General features: G+C 45.9%; 1 protein-coding gene across 6 annotated transcripts; it reads right to left on the bottom strand.

The window, feature by feature from the left end:
* Positions 1–1,664: 1,664 nt before the first annotated feature.
* On the bottom strand, positions 1,665–20,281 carry TSPAN33 (tetraspanin 33). 6 transcript variants are annotated; one of them, XM_036246869.1, is made up of 9 exons: positions 10,896–10,920; positions 7,332–7,389; positions 6,977–7,011; positions 6,553–6,677; positions 6,158–6,232; positions 5,069–5,164; positions 2,686–2,814; positions 2,120–2,281; positions 1,665–1,912 (listed from the first exon to the last, which is right to left on the bottom strand). In XM_036246869.1, exons 1-9 carry the CDS (start codon positions 10,903–10,905, stop codon positions 1,811–1,813), a joined length of 792 nt encoding a protein of 263 aa, XP_036102762.1. In that variant the 5' UTR covers positions 10,906–10,920; the 3' UTR covers positions 1,665–1,810. The 6 variants fall into 6 exon arrangements, with proteins under 6 accessions (XP_036102762.1, XP_036102757.1, XP_036102758.1 ...); XM_036246864.1 differs by lacking the exons at positions 6,977–7,011; positions 10,896–10,920 and adding an exon at positions 20,152–20,281 and having other exon boundaries at positions 6,553–6,680; XM_036246865.1 differs by lacking the exons at positions 6,977–7,011; positions 10,896–10,920 and adding an exon at positions 20,152–20,281.
* Positions 20,282–22,005: the final 1,724 nt, after the last annotated feature.

Genomic DNA, 22,005 nt, shown 5'->3' with positions numbered 1-22,005 from the left:
GGGGGCGGGGAGAAAACTCTCGACTCTGCCTCCCAAGCACGGTACGGATTCTCTCCTCTTTTCCTGGGCCCCCTAGTCTGAGCCCCCGGACAGCAGGGGCGGGAAAGGAGACTTCGGGGGACACTCACGGCGCAGTGGAGTTACGCAGCCCAGCCCCCAGCTCCTCCGGCTTGGGGTGGAGGAGCCAGTTCTGGCCACGGCGGGGGCGAGGACCACCCACGACGGCCTCCGCCCGGCCCCGCCCCCCGCCTCCCCCAGTCTCCCCCAGCTCGCCGTCCTCGCACGCTCCTCGGCGCGCGAGGGAGCCCGGCTCCCGGCTCTAAAGTTTTTCTGTCTTCCCTCAAGCAAGATGGGTTGTGGTACCCAACTCTTTCGGATAAAGATGAAACAGGGGGCTAGAGGACCAAGCCAGGGAATGGGGAGATGGCCTTTTCCCTCCTCGTTCCTGTCTCCCCCAGGGAGAGTGATAGACCGTGATTTCCAGACGTATCTTTACCTGAAAGTTTTGGGTTGTAAATTAATTTTAGTTCACTTTAGTTTGGAAACAAAATTAACATCAGGTTTTGGGATAAAAGTTAACTCCATTTCCAGATCAGAATTGGGTCTTTCAACCTAATTTAGACGAACAGGAGCGGGTTGTGGGAGGGGGTGGCGCATCTGATTGAGGTACATGGGGCCAGGAGGTACTGTGGCATTTAGGGGAGTCTCCAGTCCCCTCCTGGAAGGGGGGGCCCACCAGCTGGGCCCTCTACCCTTCCCCGTCTAGTTGCCAGAATGGAAAATTCATGGAGTCCATCTTAGCCCAGGTCAACACATTTTATTGCCATTTCTGGCTCCCCATGCCCAGCAAGTTCCCTGCGTCTTACACTGTAGAAATACTGAGCTCTGGTGCAGGGGAATGGGGACGGAGGGGGGGGGGGGGGTGACATTGTGGGGGTGGGGGTGGTGTTACCTCACTTCCTCTGCACACTGCCAAGGTTAAAGAACCCCCACTTGCTGGAGAGGGAGGGCCAGACGGAGGAATTCAAAAGCACATATGGCTCAGTTCCACCTCTGCTGGTTGCAGAATATAGAGACCATGGTCTCAAACATTTTTCGAAGAGGGTAGGGGAGAGAAGGATGAATTTGGCTGCTGTCGCCCCCCTTGCCCTTGCTGCCATGTTTCCATGGAAATGAGGGAGGGACAGGATGTACCTCACTCTGACTACCTGGGAGGATGGCAGGGCAGGCATTTAGTAAACATATTGCCTCCCATTGCTACCCAGCACATACAACTGTCCCCAGCTGACCCCCAAGCTCACTGCCTGCTCCATTCCCTTCCCTTCTGGAGCTGGTAACATGCCAGTTGGGCTCCAACCAGGTCTTGCTGGCAACAGCTGGAATCTGAGTGTGTCCATCAACCTCAGTAGCCGCCTTAACAGAGTGGTCAGTTATCTTGGTGAAAAGCAGCAGCTGTACCCCCACAACTCTTTGCAACTGCTGTTCCCAAACAGCTCTGCCCAGACAAAACTTAAAAAAACATAAATTCAAAGGGGTAAGGTTAGAAACAATACAAAATAACTCTCTAACAATGCTGAGGGCTAGAAAAGGAAGAGGAGGCACATTCTCCTGAGTCTTGAGCCACCTGTGCACCTGCCTTCTGCCTGTCTGGAGTTTGCTTCTTCCCACTGGCTGTTGCTGGGGGGGGCTGGAATCCAAATCTCCATTGGGCATTGAGAGCTGTACCCACTGCTGAGCGTTGAAAACTATACCCACTGCTGTTGGTGATGAGGCTCTGCTGTTGCCATAATGAGGAAGTGCAGATGTAGTCTCAGTACCATGGGTCAGCCCGGTGCTGCTGGTTGTACAGCTGTAGCTTGATCTGATCTTTGATCTGATTCACGAGGATCTGGGACAGCAGGATTCCCACCAGCTGGGAGAGGCGAGAAGGATTGGGCCCTCAGCAGTGAACAATGCCCTTGTTTCCCTGACTCAATCTTCCTAGTTCAGTCAGCACATCTCATCCCCTGCTCCTCAGCAATGTCAGTGCCTGACACCCTAGCTGATCCCCAGGTGCCCTCCCCAAAACAAAGGAGTCTTTGCAGGATGTGGGACCCACAAGTCTTGCAGGGTATGTTACCTGGGGGATGGCCAGGCCCAGTGCCACACCACCAAGTAAGAAGAGGTTGCTATGTATCCAGTTGACCAATTTGTCAATGCAGCCATTGGTGTAGATGACTTTACTAGCTTCCAAGTAGTCAAGGGCCTGCATACTTTGGCCACACATAGTGTTGATCACTGCCTGGGGAGAGAGTTAAAAACCCAAATGGGACTCTCATTCCAATGCCTTTCTTTCAGGACCTAGCTGATGGGCTTCCCACCCTTCTTAAACTCCTAAATTGTTAGGGAGTATATGTGGAAGATGCTAGGTTGGAAGTTGCAAAATGCAGGCTTCCTTTTCTCTGAGAGATCCAAGTCCAGTGCTCCTTGCTTTAGAAGCTTGCCTCTTCTGAACCCCTGTGTGGGCTACAGGAGTGAAAAGTTAACAAAGCCATCAGATTGGGATGAAGGAAAACATCTGACAGCTGTCCAACAAGATTGATTGGTTAATTGAGGGTATGGGGATTCCTAACAACTGTGATTGCCCTAATTAGAAAGTAACTCAGATCAATGCCCAGGAGGAAATGAGGTGTAAAGTGCGCTCACCTGGCTGGGAGTAGGCAAGCAACAGGAGTAAGGCACAGAGCAACGCTCACGGCTGGGGTTATCTTCTGAACAGTTGAAGTACATGTTCAGGGACCAGTCCTTGTAGGAAATCCCTCCACAGCAACTGAACTGCAACAAAGCCCACCACAGAGGTTAAGAATCACCCACTCTCACAATGAAGTGACCAGGAGAATTCTGAGTAGTCAAAAGTCTACGGCAAGTTTCCACTTGTAAGTTCAGGTTGTGCTTAAACACAGCCTTGAAACATGAGTTCAAGTTTCTCAGTGGCCTTCAGGTGAAGAAGTTTTACACATTAAACTATGAGCTTCTTGAAGGCAGGTTCTTTCTGGTTTTTCAGTCCTGCATAGCAGAGCCTGGCAAAAGGTGGTGTTCAAAAATACTAACTGAAATAAAAGGCTCAGTGTTGCAAATATTTGTGTTAATGTAGAGAAAACACAGGAGAATAACCTTCAATATTGAGGGCCCATAATTACTCTATGAAAGCAACTAGGATGCAGTCAGTGTCTGTTGCGCCAAGGGAAGGGAAACTCAGCACTGGTCTCAAAAGCACTTTTATATAAAATTTAGCTTTTAGCCCAGCTGGTGTGGCTCAATGGTTGATCATCGACCCATGCACCAAAAGATCAGGGCACATGCCCAGGTTGTGGGTCTAATCCTGAGTGGGGGGTATGCAGGAGGTGGCCAATCAATGTTCTCTCACATTGATGTTTCTATCTCTCTCTCCCTCTCTCTAAAATCAAAAAAGAAAAAAAAATTTTTTTAATAAAATTTAGCTTTTAGCCTGGTTGGTGTAGCTCAGTGGTTGAGCGTCAACCCATGCACCAAGAGGTCACTGGTTCCATTCCCGGTCAGGGCACATGCCTGGGTTTTGGGTTTGATCCCCAGGACAGGGTGTGAAGGAGGCAGCCAATCAATGGTTCTCTCTCACACTGATGTTTCTCTCTCTTTCTCCTTCTCCTTTCCTCTCTCTCTCTAAATATCCATAAAAATATATTTAAAAATAAATAAATAAAATTTGGCTTTTGATTCATAGTAGTATTATTCACAATAGCCAAAAGTTGGAAGAGACTCCAGTTGCATCAAAAGATGAATGGATCGCCTGGCCGGTGCTCAGTGGTTAGAGCATCGGCCCACAGACCAGAGTCCCAGGTTTAGTTCCCACTAAGGGCACTTATCTAGGTTGCAGTTTGTCCCAGACCCCAGTAGGGGTCGTATGGGTGGTAACCAATCAATGTGTCTCTCTCACATCAATGTCTCTCTCTCTCCCTTCCTTCCTCCCTCCCGCTCTATCTGAAGATAAATGCAAAATATCCTTGGGGTGAGGATAAAAAAACAAAAAAGTCCGGCCGGTGTGGCTCAGTGGTTGAGCATCGATCCATGCACCAAGAGGTCGCCGGTTTGATTCCCAGTCAGGACATATGCCCCGGTTGTGGGCCCGACCCCCAGTGGGGGGCATGTAGGAGGTGGCCAATCGATGTTCTCTCCCATCGATGTTTCTATCTGTCTCTCCCTCTCATTTCCTCTCTCTCTAAAATCAATAAAGGAAAATAAAAAAAATTTTTTAAGTCTTTAAAAAAAAAAAAGATGAATGGATTAACAAAGTGTGGTATATATATGCCATGGAATATTATTCATCCTTAAAAAGGAAGGGAATTTTGACACATCCTACAATTTGGATGAATCCTGAAGACATTATGCCACGTGAAATAAGCCAGTCACAAAAAAACAAATACTGTGCGATTCCACTTATAAGAGGTGCTAGAGTTGTCAAATTCATAGAGACAGAAAGTAGAATGGTGGTTTTCAGGAGCTGGCCAATGGGGAAATGGGGAGTTATTGCTTAATGGGTACAGAGTTTCAGTTGGGGAAGATGAAAAAGTTCTGAAGAAGGATGGTGATAATGGTTATACAGTAAGATGAATGTACTTAGAGCCACAGATCTGTACACTTCAAAATGGTTAAAATGGTAAACTTATGTTATGTATATTTTACCACAATTTAAAATTTTAAATTTCTGAATAGAAGTTAATATTTAAAAATCTTCCCAGTTCCTCATCCCTCTATAAGCAACCACTTATAATTATTTCTTACATATCCTTTCGGATTCCTTTTGCAAATATGAATACATGCTCTTCCCTCCCTCTTATTTTACACAAGTGGTAGATTATTATATATACTGTTCTGAGCCCTTTTAAAGTACCCTGCATGTATTTTTCTGTTCCAACCCCCTGCCCAGAATCCATTACCCTGGCAGGTAATGAAAAAGCCCACAGTCTGGAGGTGAGGCCTCTCTAGGGATGGCACTGACTTGCTCACAGCCTCCTGGACCACTAGCTGCCCAATCCCACCTCTTATCCCATACCTCCTTCTGGCCAAAATCAATGAGGTTCTGCAGGTCCAGGTCATCTCGGTAGTGTACAATGGCATTATTGATGATCTCACTCACTTTCCCTCGTGCCTGCCAGAGACATGAGTAGGGAATCAGAACACAGAACTAAACCCTAACCTGCTCCTCCCTGCAGAAATAACAGTAGACAGTGGTCATCCTAGTTTATTTAAGTTAGCCTTGAAATCAGAACCAAGTTCTGGTGATGGAAGATAGCCAGTTCTGAAGCCCATCCATCCCTGGGCCCGCAGGTACCAATGGACCTTCATAGAGCCACATTTCATGATAATCAAATATTTATCTATTTCTGTATAGTATTACCACAAAATACTTGCTGATTGATGCAAGGCAGAGGAAAAAAAAATGTTTTTTTTAGCAGAAAAAGGCTTACTGAGCTGAGGCACTGACCTCTAGTGGACAAAAGATAATTACATCTCTTTAGATTCAAAACATCTATGTTTATCATTTTAGGATTTTATTAAGCCAGGACTAGGACATTCTGAATGAATACAGTGATTCTCCACTTCTTCCACAGTTTTTACCATGCTCTCTTCCTTCTTGCTCCACTACTTTTCCCAAAGTGTCCTATCCATAGTCCTATACTCTGTCCCCTACAATCATCTGCCCTTTGGGAAAGGAATTCTGATTCTTAACAAAAGGAACTATCACTGAATGACAGATCATGTTCAGATATGGTAAGCACTGTTCAAAATCTTGTTTAATTTCCTCCTTCATTCTTTCTGTTTATTCCAATGCACAATTTTCCCAAAGAAGTAAAAGGCTCTTCATATTATCTGTGGTCTAATCATTTGCCATTAAAGTTTGCATATTATTTTGACTTTGTGTTCATAGAATTTACTTCCCTGTTGGCCTCTCAGGGGGGAACACCTTACACTTGAAATCATCTTTAAATATGGTGACTTTAAAGGCCATTCATTCATCCCTGAGGAGAAACTTTCAAAGGCTTCTCAGTGCTGTGGTTAATTAATCAAGGTAAGCACAGGCAGAAACTTTCCCTTCCTCCTCTGTTTCACACCTGAGGAGGCCCTTGGATCCCAACACTACCTTGTCTGAGAAGGCGAAGCCCAGGATCCCAGCAGCCAGTTGTAGCAGGAACACGATGGTGAGGCAGAGCGAGAACTGTGGGGAATGGGTAGGAAGAGGTGACAGTCTGTTACTACATTGGGCAGTAGCCCCTCCCAGGGCCATGGGAAGTACTGAGGGGCCTCAGGGTACTTCTCCCAGATGGACCCCCACACGATGAAGGCTGCTGCTTCTGGGATGCTGTCACCCTGTGCTGGGTCACCTGGGTTGAAGTCTACAGTGAAGAGTTGACAGCACCGACCTTGGGGTAGGGTGGGACAGAGGAAACCAAAAGGTTGTAGGAATGGCACTGGAAGGCTGAGAGGCACAGGGAGAAGGGGACCACGGTCTTTCTAGTGGGGCCCCTGAGCACTCACCGTCTGCAGGAGGCAGATGTTCTCACGGAGGGATCCAATACAGCCACAGAAGGTGAGCAGAAACATAAGGACGCCCACCACGATCAGCAGGATGGCTGGGTCCACTGCCAGGCAGGCCAAGGCTGCTTCTGGTGGAAGGGGCTGACTCTCAGTCTGAGCCTGGTGCCAACTCAGGGTGGCACCCAGGAATGGGTGGGGGGGGTGCCCCCCAAATGTTCTCCTCTCCTAGTGGGGGGATGTCTAGTGTGTTCGGGGTGAAGGTTATGGGGTGGCAGTACTGCTCTCCCAGGGAATAAAAAGGGCCCGTGCATGGTTTGTGGCATTTAATTTGAAAAACTAACAAAGTAAGAGCCTTTATTCCTTGGTTCAAGAGAGGAGGGACCACTTTCGCTCCAGAAAAGAATTAGAATGGCATTAGGCTCACCAGCTTTGCTGATCATTTCCTGGAGACTTTGTACACTGGAATAGGAATGGAGGTTGCGTTACTCTAGGACAGAGTGAGGGAGGGGCTGAAGCCTCTGATGACTTTGCTCCCAGGGGCCTACCTTCTTTCCTAGACACTTCCTAAGCCTAAAATGCAGGCATATTTGGAAGATTCGTGGGAGCTCCAGAAACTCCAGGTGAACTGGTGTGAGAACAAGCTGCCAAAACTTGGCTAGAGGTGGCTGCCTCCTTAGCCCCGTAGATTATGTGGGAAGGAATGGTACAGGGCTGAAGGAGACAGAGGAGAAAGGGCCCTGCAAGAGTCATGGGGAGATGAAGGGGGATATATAGTTCACCTGCGTGCTTCATCAGCCGGGCATAAACTCCTATGGACACCATCACCATGGAAATCACCTGTGGAGACAGGGAACCAGCCAGACCTTGAGATTCTGGAAACCAGAGGCCCGATCACCACTGTGTAACCTTAAAGAGCAGGAGGACTCTCCCAGGACCCAGAGATAAGCCTCTTTCTCCTCCCCAGTTATACAGCTGATAGTATCTGTCATTTACCTCTATGAAAAGCTTTTACCAAGATGATCTCATTTGATCCTCACAACACAGTTATCTTGTGAGGCAGCTATTATCCCCATTTTACGATGAGGAAATTACAGCTTACAAGGTTAAGAACAATGGCTAAGAACACGGGCTTCAGAGTGACTCAGTCCTGGGCCCATGCTAGACAGATCTCGAGCCTCAGTTTCTATATCTGAAGATGGGAATCAAAAAAACTAAATTTAAAAAAAAATTAGATGAAAATTAAATAATGTATGGAAAGCATGCACCACAATGCCTGACAATAAATATTATCTATCATTGCTAGGTTAATTAACTTGCCCTGGGTCACATAGAAACTCCATGAAGTTCTGAATTCTAACCAAGCTACATCAAAGGGCAAGTCTTAAAGTCAAAGCAGGACTGAGTAGATGCACACTCCCAGGTCTCTAACTCTTTTGAAGGTCAGTATGGTGTCAAATGCAAGAATGAAAGTGCATACCAAAGTGAAAGAATGCGTGCATGAATGCGTGTGTGTAAAAACAGCAGAACTTCCTTGGCAAAGGAACCTTCATCTTCATAAACCCTGATTACAATGTGGAGGAGTGGAGGCCTTCAAACTTCCTGACTGCTCTAAGAGAACAAACCCCTCAGAGCCTACCAGGTGTCCCCAAAGGGACCTTTCTGCCACCCTCAAGGCCTCCAGGAGTACAGGGCTGCCCAGTTGCACATCCCTAGGCCACCTTTCCTTTGTGCCCAGTCCCCAGGCTGGTGGTGCTAAGCAGCAGTTGGCTGTCACCATGGCAATAGCTAGGGTCAAGCTCTGGCTAGAGCGAGTTCTCAGCAGCAGGGACTTTACCAACTCATTTGGGGAGATGGCTGGCTAGACTCCACTGTCTGGCAAGACAGAGAGACCAGCTGGAAAGAGCCATCTTGGGGAATTGGACCCCTATAGCAGGTAACAGGGTTAGAATAATCTCTCAGTAGAAAGACATTTTTTCCTCAGGGGCCTCTGCCATCTGCTGCATTGAGCAGTAAATGGGAAACCCTTACCTAAAACCATGTCTTTCAGGACCCTTTTCTGCCTACATACAAAGCCCCCCTCCTGACCCCTCAATCGCTTGACACTGTCTCTGACTCTGGGCCAGACATGTTATCTGCTGGCCCTCACACCCTTGTCCGGGGAGCTGCTTGTAGAGCTTAAGCTGGAGGTGCCAAATGGCTTCTTGTCCCAAGCACAACCAGGCTCAGGACGCAATGGGTGGGCAGGTGGCAAGGAAACCACACAACAGAGATCCAGTCATCCCCCAGGCCCTGAGGCACAGCCCTTTGCCAGAGTGACTGGGCATCTCTGCCTGCCCTTTAAAACACCACAGGCAATTATAGTTCTGAAAATCACTTTACTGAATCATTTAAAAACAAGTATCTGCTCTTTATTTCTGTTGCTTTCAGGTGCCTCACAGGTTTTTCACATGTTAAATTTTCATGAGAGTGTATAACTTCCCACAAAAAATGGTCTCTGATTAAATCCTAACACAGCTAAAACAAGAAAGGCAAAGTAAAGAGTTGTCACGTATCACAGGGTAACTTAATTCCATACATGGGCCTGTAGCTATAGCAGTTGTTCTGTCTCTATTTGTGGTAGATAGAATAGTGTCCCCCCAAAGATGTCCTGCACTAATTCCCAGAACCCATGAATATGTCACCTTATATGACAAGAGGGGCTTTGCAAAAATGTGACTCAGTTAAGGATCTTGAGATGGGAAGATTATCCCATTGGGCCCAATATTATCAAAAGAGACCTTAAAGAGGGAGGCAAGAGGGTCATGGTCAGAGGAGATATGTATGACAATGGAAACAGAGGTTGGAGTGATGTGGTGCCATGAACCAAGGAATGTGAGCAGCCTCAAAAAGCTGGAGAAGGCAAGGAAATGGATTCTCCTCTAGAGCCTCCAGAAAAAAGCATCCCTGTTGACACCTTGACTTTAGGCCAGTGAGCTTTTTTTGGACATGTGAGCTCTAGACCTGTAATAAAATTAATTTGTGTTGCATTAAGCCATTAAGTTTGTGGTAATTTTTTTACAGCAGCAATAGGAAACTAATACACTATCTAAATTCAATTCATCAGCTGCTTTGTACAAAGTACTCTGAGGACTGCAAAGATGAGTAAGATGTGGTCCCTGCCCTTAAGGAGACCCATGTGTTATGTGGAAGAGGGGCAAGCACATCTACAGCCTAAAGCAGTGCTTCTCAACCTCGGTTGCCATTAGAGTGGGGTGGGGGAAGAAGAACTTAAAAACTCCTGATGCCTAGGCTGTACTCCAAAATAAGTATATCTGAATCTCTGGCATTGGAACTTAGGCAATTGTGTTTCAGGTAATTCCAATGTGCAGCCAAGTTTGAGAACCCCAGCCTAAAGCATACTCGGCCAGGGGGATCTAGAGCAGCAACTGCAGGCTACATTATAATCAAGATTAAGACTTTAATGTTGTCATTAATATTTAATATGATCATTAATGATACCACTTACCTAGTGCTCACTAGCTAATTCTAAAATTCTACATTTTGGTCATTGATCTGCCTCGTTCTCTTGGAGTCACAAGTTGCCCTTTCATGCTTCTATTCCTGCCCACATCTCCTACCCTGAAGTTCTCAAATCTCCTGCCATTCCATAGTACTGCTATTGTTAATAGCAGAGCAGTTTAAAACTGAATAGAACCTTAGAAATGAGCTCTGCCACTCACCTCTTTTTATAGATGAGGTAGAAAGAGTGAAGTGATACTTGACAAATGCACATAGGTGCAGTGGCAACGACTGGACCAAATCCAATTTCCAGGCTTCGTCTGGTTCTCTTTCCTCTATATCAGTCTTTGCCACAAAACCCTTATAATCACCAATGACCTCCTTTCATGATAAGAATGGAAGGATGAAGATAAAGACACTTCTCATCTTAGAACGGCTTTTCATATTCTGGCTAGAATAAAGTCTCGCTGGAAACTTTAAAAAACTAGACACAGTTTTTAAAATAGCTGAGTCCAGCCCTGGCTAGTTTGGCTCAGCTGTTAGAACATTGGCCCACAGACCAGAGAGTCCCGGGTTTGGTTCCCACTAAGGGCACGTACCTCGGTTGCAGTTTGCCCCCGGCCCTGGTTGGGATCGTGTGGGTGGCAACCAGTCAATGTGTCTCTGTTTCTCTCTCTCTCTTCCTCCCTCTCTCTCTCCTGCTCTATCTGAAGATAAATACAATAAATAAATAAATAAATAAATAAATAAACAAATAAATAAATAAAATAGCTGAGTCCAGCAAAAGGCATGTTCCTGAAGAGTTGTTGATCAAATTATATAAAACAATTTGCACGCGCCAGTACCTTTATCCATATGTGAGGTGAGTAATCACCTAAAAATGAAAATAGCCATCCCATGGGCTCCTTGGAAAGTGGCTGATTCTAAAACTGGGGCAGGAAATACACAATGTAAGCCTAGAGCATCTTGTAGTACCAGAAAGTAAGGAAATGCTCAAAAATAAGCAAAAAGAAAAAGAAAAAGAAACAAAACCTCACATTGATGTGGGTATGCCAAAGAGACATCAAAATAAAAAAAAAAAGGAATTATTATCTCAAATATAAATGTTCCTGAATTCATACTGATAGAAATGACTTAATAAATAAAGAAATAGGGGAGAAAAGACAAATCTCCTATGCAGGAGAATTCCAAATAATTTATGTAGATACTGCTCTCTTGAAGAAGTAGAGCTTAACTACCCACTCCTAAGTGTGGGCTGCACATAGTAACTTCCTTCCAAAGAGTACAGTATGGAAAGAGGGGTGTGTGAGACTAACTACAGCGGAGAAATCTGACAAACTATCTCAGCCAAATGATCAAGGTCAACATCAACAGAGAGAAATCACTGGTGTATGACATGATGTGATGGAAATGGCACTTCACCCCTGTGGTTTTCCTCCCCAAACCCCATAATCCCAATATAACAAGGAGAAAAACATCAAACAAGTTCCAATGGAGTAATATTCTACAAAATATCTAACCAGTATCCCTCAAAACTGTCCAAGTCATCAAAATCAAAAAAAATCTAGAAACTGTCACAGCCAAGAAAAACCTAAGGAGACATGAAAACTAAACGAAATTGGTTTTATCCTAGATGGCATTAAGTAAAAACTAAGGAAATCTGCCCAGTTGGTGTGGCTCAGTCGACTGAACATCGTCCCATGGACTGAGAGGACCCAGTTCAATTCTGGCTCAGGGCACATGCCCAGGTTTCCGGCTCCATCCCAGTAGGGGGCGTGCAGGAGGCAGCTTATCAATGTTTCTCTCTCATATCTATGTTTCGATCTCTCTATCCTTTCCTCTCTCTCCAAAATAAAATCAAAACATATTTTAAAAAAACTAAGGAAATCTGAATAAAGTATGGGCCTTAACAATAATGATAATGCCACAAATCTAACAAATATATCATACTCGTGTAGGATGTTAATAAGAGAAATTGGAAGTGGGATATTTGGGAACTCTCTGTATGACCATCTCAATTTTCCTTTAAAACTAAAACTGTCCTAAAAAATGAAATATATTATAAAAAAATAGCTACTCCTGATTTATTAGTTTAAATCCTCATTATTTTATATCAGATTTTCCTAAGCTGGGATTTTTTTTTGCATGCAATCACCAAAGTGTAAAGCAGTAGATCTTAACATTGTTCAGGTGACAGAGCACTGGGAAGCCAGCCACCCTATACAATTTTGATATGCTAGCCCTGGCTGGTTTGACTCAGCAGTTAGAGCGTCAGCCCATGGACCAAGGATTTCGGGTTGGATTACTGGTCAAGGGTATGGACCTGGGTTGCATGTTTGATCCCGGCCCTGGTCAGGGTTGTGCAGGAGGCAACCAATCGATGTGTCTCTCTCACATTGATGTTTCTCTCTCTCTCTCTCTTCCTCCCTTCCACTCTATCTAAAAATGAATGAAAAAATATCCTTGGGTGAGGAATACCAACAATAACAAAAAACAATTTTGATATGTTAATTTTTTCTTAAACTTTAATCTGCTATTACTGCTATGTAATTTACAGTTCATATTTAACTTTTCCCAATTATTCTAATAATGTTCTATATAACTGTTTTGTTGGATCCAGGAGCCAATCAAGATTTGTGCATTTAGAGATCAAGTCTCCTTTAGCCTGGAACAGTTTTGTAGCTTTTTTCTCTTTATTTTTGGTCTTTCAAGACACTGACTTTTACAAATTGTGGTAAAATACATAAAACCACAAAAATGAACCATTTCAAAGTATACAGTTCGGTAACCTTAAGTACATTCACATTTCTGTGCAACCATCACCACTATCAGGATCCAGGACTTGTTAATCACCCCAAACAGAAATCCTGTACCCATTAAACAGTCACTCACCATTCCTCCACTCTTCCAACCCCTGGCAACCACCAATTGGCTTTCTGTGTCTATGGTTTTGCCTGTTCTACACATTTCCTAGAAATGGAATCATACAATATGTGGCTCTGTGTCTGGCTTCTTTCACTTAGTGTTTTCAAGGTTCATCCATGTTGCAGCATGTGTCAGTACTTCAATACTTTTTATGTCCTAATAATATTCTATTGTATGACTATAACACAATTTGTTTATCCATTCATCCATTGATGGATACTTGGGTTGTTTCCACCTTTTAGCTATTGTGAATAGTGTTGCTATGGATATCTGTATACAAGTTTTTGTTTGAATACCTGTTTTCAGTTCTTTTGGGTACACACCAAAAAGTGGAATTGCCAGGTCACATGGTAATTTTACGTTTAATCTTTTGAAGCACTGCCAAACTGTTTTTCCACAGTGGCTATCCCATTTCACAATCCCACCAGCATATGAGGATTCCAATTTCTCCACATCCTTGCCAACATTTGTCCTGACATTTTATTTTTTGACAGTGACATTTTTGATAAGTCTAAGCCAGTTGTTTGGCAGAATGTCCCTCAATTTGGATTTACCTGATTGTTTCCTCGTAACTCGAATCAGATGACACATTTTTGACAAGAATATGACAGGAATAATGTCTCCTTCTCAGTGTGTTACATGAAGAAGCACAGCATAATTTCTATCATAGAAATAAGGGATGATTTACTAAGAGATAATGTGGCTGTTAGACATATGTCTCTGCATCTCATAAAATAATAACATAGGCACTACTCTAAATAGTCCCTAGTTTTCCATAATATTTGGTTGCTATTTGTCCTCTTCCCTTTGTCTTCGGCTAATACTTGCTGGCAGATAAGCAGCCATGGGTACTAATGTTCATGGTAGAAAAAAGAAAATCATCTCCGTTATTTTAACTCCCCCCTCCCCTGCAAATTGGGAAAAGACAGTCACAATTTGATGTTTGTGAGAAACAACCTTACTCCAGCCCCCAGGACACTACCTGATAGCCATCAGCGCTGGAAGAGGAAGGGTTATAAGCCCTGAACAAGAGTTCTCCGGCTCTAGTGCTCAAATGCCAATAATCACAGGCAAATTAGCTCTTGGAGTCCATTTCTACCTTAAGACCAAGGTGTTGTGTCAAGCTCTGAAGTGTGGACCTAGGGAAGGCCCTCAGAGATAACAGTGGGGTCTCTGATCATAGATATATATATATCTATGTTCTCTATAAAATATAAGACATAATTAATTATCACCTCCCTCTGGGTAACAATAGGAATGTGAGCAAAGGGGGTTCAGGCTGAAGGAAGTCAAGCTCAAGGTTAGCCCTTACCTAGACTCAATCCCCATCTATTTGCCACTTGTCAGGAGGAACACTCATTCTAGCTCTTCAAGTTCATCCTTAACAGGTGACCTGTGGGAGCTATTTCTGACAACAATAGTAAGAGCTACTATTTTGTTGAGTGGTAAGGGCCAGGCACTGGTCTAAACACTTTACACACACTATTTGATTGAATTCTGACCACAACCCCAAGACGGTGTTAGTATCTCCATTTTACAGAATGGATGATTAGGAAAATTCAAGTAACTTATCCTGGTTCACTCAGTTAGTTAGCAGCTGAAGTGGGTCTGGAATCTAGGTGCATATATCTGCAGAGCCTTATTATGAACTCAGCCACACAGTAGGCCTTCCTCTCTCTGCCTCACAGCAACTTCAGGACATGTGCATTCACTTTGGGACATATGAGGTGTGAAGGAGCTGCCTACAATTCTTTTGGAGGAACAGCTGGTAATCTCCAAACTGGGTGGGGCTTAGGCAGGGGGAAGGAAGATAGCACCAGAAAGTGATGGTGCCAGCAGGGAAGTCCCTGGAACAGTACCCAAAAAGGGGAAGACACAGTATCACCACATAGAGCCCACCAGCCCCCAAGAGAAAGCCCTGACCTTGTCTGTCTTCCACATTCTAAAGTCTGGTCTGAGTGAAGTGGGTGGATCTGTCTCAGGGTCCTCTCTTCTTCTTTGAAACGTCTTGCCCTCTTCTTTTGAAGGCAATGGTGGAGGACAACTGAGAGTAGAATGATTCCCTTTGTAGGAATTAAAATCTTGTCCCTACCCACAGGGACATTGGAAGGGTGGAGTCTGTACCTCTGGTTTCTTAGTCCTTTTTGTTCTTATTTCTGGATGACGTCAAGGAAATCACAGCCTGCTAGACCCAAAGCTGGGCCCTCTCTCTCTTTGCTCAGGATCTGCACACACTGGTCCTTATGTGGCCATCCCAGAACTGTTGTTTCTGGGTTTCTGAGGTGTCAACTCTTCATGTGAAACTGGCTCTTGGCTTTCTCCCTCTGCATTGGGGCTCTTTCCTCTACAATGTCTGGGGCCAATCTTTTAGCTTCTTACTTGGGTCATGGGAAGTCGACAAGTGCTCAAAGTAGTCTAAACACTCAAACTCATGGCCCTGGAGTGACCAGCCTGATGCTATCAGAACCCTGAGAAGTGCTACATGTTTCCTTTTATTCTTTTCAAAGATCGCTCGAAGTTTTTGATTTTCTACTTGGTACAAGGCAAAGAGAGCTATTAGGGGAGTTAAGAAGGCATGCATGTGATTTGACAGCAAAGGGTGTGGTTCTTGTCTTCATTTTTGGTGGTTTTTAAAAAAATATTTATTGAATTTATTGAGGTGACATTGGTTAATAAAATTATATAGGAGCCCTGGCTGGTTTGACTCAGCGGTTAGAGCGTCAGCCTGCAGACCAAAGGGTCATGGGTTCAATTCCTGGTCAAGGGCATGTACCTGGGTTGCAGGTTCAATCCCCAGCCCTAGTTGGGGTTGTGCAGGTGGCAATAAATCAGTGTGTCTCTCTCACATCAACATTTCTCTCACTCCCTCCCTCCCTTCCACTCTATCTAAATATATATATGTATTATATATATATGAACATATGTTTCAGGTGTACAATTCTATAATCCATTATCTATGTATTGTATTGTGTGTTCAACCCAAAGTCAAGTTTCCTTCCTTCACCATTTATCCTCCCAGTACCCTCTTCTGTCTCCCCACTCAACTCCCCTTTCCCTCTCGCAATCACCATATTATTGCCTGTATCTATGAGTTTTTGTGTGTGGTTTTATTTATTTATTTATTTTTGCTTTTTAAAAATACAAAGAATGTGACTATTTCACTTATTGAAGCCTGCATAGTCTATGGGGAAGGGAGAAGAGATGGGCTCTGCCTTCCAGTGTATTTAGGGGTGTGTGTGTGTGTGTGTGTGTGTGTGTGTTGGGGGTGGGGACTGGGTGGTAGAGAGAAACCCCTGCCATTCAGGAGAGGTTTTTGCCAGGCTTGATGCCTGGTTATTTCCTCATGGCTTCTGAATCAGGTTATAATACATGGTGCTGCAGGTGGTCTGGGACATTCTGAGTGCCCTGGGGACTCCAATGCAGTGGCCCTGGACAAGAAAGTGAATTCCTTGAAGAAGATACCTCACCAGAAGCCTGAAGCAGCCTAGGGAAGACCTGAATGGGGGTCCACATGTGCTACATTGAAAGTAAAACAAATCCGGGTGCTGTAGATAGTGATTATGCTTGGCCCTGAGGGAGATGCTGGAGAGGATGGCTGTCATTTTTTAGACCTGGCTTGAGAGGACCACAGGACCCACTGCAGAGAACACAGTTGGATAACACCCAGCAGGAATGCTCAAGGACTTATGGTTGTGCTTCATATTGACAGACTAGTGTCCATGAGAGAAGGAGGAAGGGCTTGCTGCCTGCACCCTGTAGGGTCTGCTCTCTCATTTGCCATTCAGTAAACATTCAATAAGTACCCACTCCTTGCCAAACACAGTGGGCATTGAGAATACAGAAGTAAATAAAACAGTGTCTACCCCCAGGAGCCTGAAGTCTAGAGAAGGAGACATAAACAAACACATAATTGCAGCACAGATAAGGTGTGTGACCACTAAAGTATGTATAAGGTGCCATGGGAGCCCAAGGAAGCCTGGGCTGAGACACAGGGGTTGGAGGACTGAGCTTCTGGGCTCTGCCTGCCTCAAAAGTCACCCCAACTGTTGCCCTGAGTGGGAAAAGGACTAGCAAGAAAGGAGGTGGCTGCTGTGGGCAGTGCTGATAATGTTCCTGCCAACGTATGCCCAAGGCAGATAAAGCATGTACCACCCCACTATCTTTCCTCTGCACAAAGCTGTCCAATACAGGGAGGCGACAAAAGCCAGCTATTTCTTGACTAAAAGACTGAAATACAACTTTTGGAATCTTTGGGAAGCTACTCCAAACCATGTGATCTCAATGATTCTGGGGAAAAAAATCAGAACTCCTAGGCAAAGGGGAAAGTGAGGTTTAAAACTTGAAAGAGAAGCAACTGGTCCTGGTTCCAAAGAAGCTTTCTGAGTCACTCAAAGGCTCGAAATTTCCCAAGGATCAGGGCTCCTGGAGCAGCAGCAGAAGTAGCCACTGCCACCACTGCCATCACTGAGTATGAGCCCAGATAACACTGGCTACCTTGCCAATGTGTTCCAGGCACAGATACAAACACAACCCATACACAGCTCCCCCACTCTCCCAGCTTCAGAACACTCTGCCTGGAAAGAGTGGGCTGACAGTCCCAACCATGGATGCCTCCTGGGCAGAACAAGGGAATTTGATTAGGATGATGGAAGCCTGCAACAAAGAAAAACCAGTAACCAGTCCCTGGAGCAGAGATGGGAAGAGAGATGACCCTTCACTTGTATGGAATGAAACTCTGAAGCTCTGGGCCTGGGGGAGAAGTGATACTCAGGAATACCCAAAAAATGCTGTCCCTGGGAAGGTCAATATCCCCGGAATACCAGGACATAGAGCGATGCATCCTTAGATCCAGCCCCAAGTCTTGAAGAAGAAAACAGTCCTCAAAGTGATGCATTCATCTTTAAATAGTTCACAGAAGCAGAAAAAAATGTTCTCCTTTAGAGTACAAAGATTAAGGACAGAGAGACAGATATATTGGCTTCAGGTCACACAGTAAGTTGGTGCCAGAAAGAAACTGGGCCTCTCATCCTTCAGTGTGCTATTTCTAGAGCCTCTGACTTTTTATGAGTCTAAAGTAGGACCAAGAAGGGGCTCTTCTCTAATTTGGGATGGTGCCAGCTTGGTTAGCCAGGTCCTCTAATCTCGAATGAAGCATTTTTACCAAGGTAAATGGGTCTGTGGAACCAAGCTTCTCCCTGGCTGCAGCCTCCCAAAGTCATTTGTCTGGTAAAGGGGGGTGGAGTGGAGTGGGGAAGTCCAAGAAAATGACCATGAACGCAAGTGCAACAGATGCGCCCAGCTGTTGTTGTCACTGGGGAGCACAGATAAGGGTGTGGTGCCAAGGCTCCAAAGGAGACAGTCTTAACTGATAGAGGAAGTCAGCCTGGGGGTGTGAGGTCCCTGCAATGCTAGTGCTAGCTCTGAGGATATCATTATATCCTTGAGGATGGCATGCCATTTGCCTGGCACATTCAGTGACAATGTAGGAGGGTTCTTCAGGACTTGCCCATAGGTGGGGAGTTCCCTTTGGGACATCCCCAAGCCCTGGCAGAGTGGCAGTGAAATTTTCTTCTGTTCTTTTCTAACCACCAGCTGAAGCAGAACCTAGACCATGGGAACTCAGATCAACTGGTTAATTACTAATACTGCTAACACTCCAGTTATAGTAACAGCTTTCTTGGCCAAGGACTTCCCCTAGAGGCACTGTGGTTCAGCAGAAAAATTGCCAGATCAAGCCTACTAATCAGCTGTTGGACCCTGGATAAAACAATGACCATCTCTGTGCTTTAGCCTTCTCATGTATAAAATGAGGTTGCTGGACATGTTGTCTTCCACTTTTTTTTTTCAGTTCTAAAACTGAGAATTTTTTAGGAGTTCGAACTTAATTTTCCTAGTACTGTGGCCGAGAGTGAGCTGTCATCACCACTCTCCAGGATTTCTCTCATTTGTCCCAACAGTCTAGCACTTAGGTACTCTGTGTCTGTTCTTCACACCACAGCCCTTGTGAAACCTTTACAACTGGTTTAGATGCCTGGTCTGCTCCCTCTCCTCACAAACATACTTTCGACTCATAATTATTCCCTCCTGCAAGTCTGGACTTTAGTTCTCAGGCAGAGAGAGGCAATCATAATGGGTACCTAGAGCAGCAGCTCTGGTGTAGTTGAAGCTGGAAGAGAAAAGGGGGATGAGGGGGGGGAGCTCCCTACATTCTTAAATCCAGAGGGGCCCAGGGACTCTCTCGAAATGAAACAGGATTGAACTAGCATTTCATGATCTGGTCCAGCTGGATTCTAAATTACAGAAGAGTATTTCTACCATCCTTGATCAAACTGGGTTTGATTTTACAGAGGATACTAAGGCCTACAGGAGTGAACATATTGCCCAGGTTAGTCAACAATGGCAGAGTGGGGATGAGAATCCAGGTAACCCCAGTCCAATATTTTCTCCCTCCCCTAGCAGAAGATTCTGGAAATACCCCTGGCCTTCCAGCCCAACACTGGGTCCTATTTAAAGAAGCGGAAGACTGTCAGACCCCAGGGAATGGAGTCTTGTCTTGAGAAAGGTGGGGGCAAAGTTTGGGACAGTGCTGGAAAAGACATCCACACCTAGAGGCCATTCCTGATCCTTCTCAGCCTTTGAGGACAGGGAGCACCAGAAGCATGCAAAAGAAAAATAAAAGCCCTTTAATCTATTCCCTCTGAGGTCAGGGGAAGGAAGGTCTAGGTTTTCCCCCTTCCTCTTTTTTCTTTGCCAGCAGGGCCGCCCAGTCCCTAGGCCTGAAAGTCCCCCCGTCATGAAAGTCCCCCCGTCATGAAGGCACCAGTGGGTCTGCGTTGGTCCAACAGGAAAACTGGCTCCTTCCGCTCAAACCCACCTCTTTGGCCTGACACTGACCCTCATCCGATGACACAGACCCAGAGAATGCCCATGAGTCTTTACTGAACCCCTTACATACCCTCCACCCAATGCCCGCTCCAGACACAGCGACACTGTGGTGTTCCTCCCCAGGATAAATTACTCCAAAGTGCCATCAGCCTAGAAAACTAGGCAGTGCCACTCACCCCGGTCGCCTTGAGCCGGGTATCCCAGGACGCCCCCTCCTCAGCTGCGGGCATTCCACTCCGCCCTCCGGGGGTGTCCTGCAGCCCAGGTGCCCCCGCGACCCCTAACACTCACCCAGAAGAGCATGTTGAAGAAGAAAAGCAGGTATTTCACCAGCGGGCTGACGAAGGAGAACTCCTCCCCGTAGGCGGCCGGCGCCCCGGGTCTCCGGGCCATGGTCCAGCCGCCGTCGCCCCCGGGGGCCTATCTCCCCGCGGCGGCCGGCCCACCTGCGCGCTCTGAGCCCGGGGGCATGAGCCGCGCCACCTCCCAAGCCTGAGCCGCGGGGAGCTGCACCGCGGCGGGAGGTGCCCCAGCCCTGCGTCCGGAAGAAACGAGGGCAGGCGAACGGCGCCGCCACCGGAGCCGCCGGGAGTCGCGGGAGCAGCAGCGGGCAGCGTGAGCGCCGAGACTCCGCGGCGGCCGGAGGACCAGTCCCGCCCGCCCGGCTCCCAGGAAACCGAGCCCGCCCCCGGTCGCCCATTGGTGCGGCTGCCGAAGCCTGACTTCTCATTGGTGGGTCGTTGATGTCGCTGAGGGTCCGCCATCCCTCTCCTTAGAGAGGAGGGGGAGACACCTGTTCTGTGAGGGACAACTTGCTAAAGGGTCAGCGGTTCTGTCTTCTCCCCCGAGGAAGAAAGCATCTAGGCTGCAGCTGCTCAAAGGGAAAATGATGGGAAGGCATGCACCCTACATCACACACCCACATCCTCTACCCAGCTGCTGTTCACATATGCAAACACACATACATTAAAATCAACAAGTATTGGCACCCTGAGTTGAGCAATGCACCGATGGCTGTGGGGATACAAGAGAGCAGAGAGAGATAATCCAGGGGGTATGACAATAAAACCAGGGAAACAAAACTAACCTACACACGACAATTAGAGAATATTTAAGAGTAGCTGCAATCCTGTGTAGTAACTATGCATTTTAAATGCTTATCTCTAAAGCTCTATAATGCAATAATCCAATAGTTCTGCCTTCCAAATTCATTACTGTTTCAATCCCCACTTCCTGCGTCCTTAGAATCTTGGTCTGCTACACACAGACACCATTTTTAACACGTTGATCCGACTACACAGGTTGAGTGCAGTGTAAGTGGTTGACACTGTGCTGGCTACCACATGTAATACAAACACCAGTTTTGTAGACTGAATGTTTGTATCCCCCCCCCCCCCATTCATATGTTGAAATCCTAACCTCCAAGGTGGTGGTATTGGGAGATGAGGATTTCGGGAGGTGCTTAGATCCTGAGAATGGAGCCTCATGAATGGGATGAGTGCTTTTATAAAAGACACCCCAGAGTGCTTCCTAGCCCCTAGGCCCATATGAGGAAGCAGAGAAAAGATAGCTGCCTGTGAATCAGTAAGATGACTCTCATCAGACACTGGATCTGTGGGCACCTTGATCTTGGACTTAGCTTCCAGAACTGTGAGGAATAAATTTCTGTTGTTTATAAGCCATCCAATTTATGATATTTTTGTTATAGCAGTCTGAATGGACTAAGACAATGAGTCTGAGGGAGAAACTTTTATCAGTTGCATGACTTGGGCAAGCTACTTAATCTCGCTGAGCCTCTGTTTTTTTCTTTTTTTTAATCTTCACCTGAGGATATTTTTCCATTTATCTTCAGATGGGGGTGGGGGTGGGGCAGGGAGCAGAGAGAGAGAGAAAGAGAAACATTGATGTGAGAGAGACACACTAATTGGTTGTCTCCTGTACAACCCCAACCAGGGCCGGGGACCTAACCACAACCCATGTATGTGCCCTTGACTGGAAATGAACCCTGACTCTTTTGGTCCACGGGTGGAAGATCTAACCACCAAGCCAAACTGGCCAGGGCAAGCCTCAGTTTCTTTAACGTTTAATGGGGAGAATCTTGGCCTAGCTGTTGATGTGAGGATTAAATGAGGTAATGCATGCAAA

The sequence above is a fragment of the Molossus molossus genome, unplaced genomic scaffold (genome assembly GCF_014108415.1).
Source record: "Molossus molossus isolate mMolMol1 unplaced genomic scaffold, mMolMol1.p scaffold_m16_p_7, whole genome shotgun sequence".
Taxonomy (NCBI): domain Eukaryota; kingdom Metazoa; phylum Chordata; class Mammalia; order Chiroptera; family Molossidae; genus Molossus; species Molossus molossus.
This window is presented reverse-complemented; position numbering and strand designations above follow the sequence as displayed.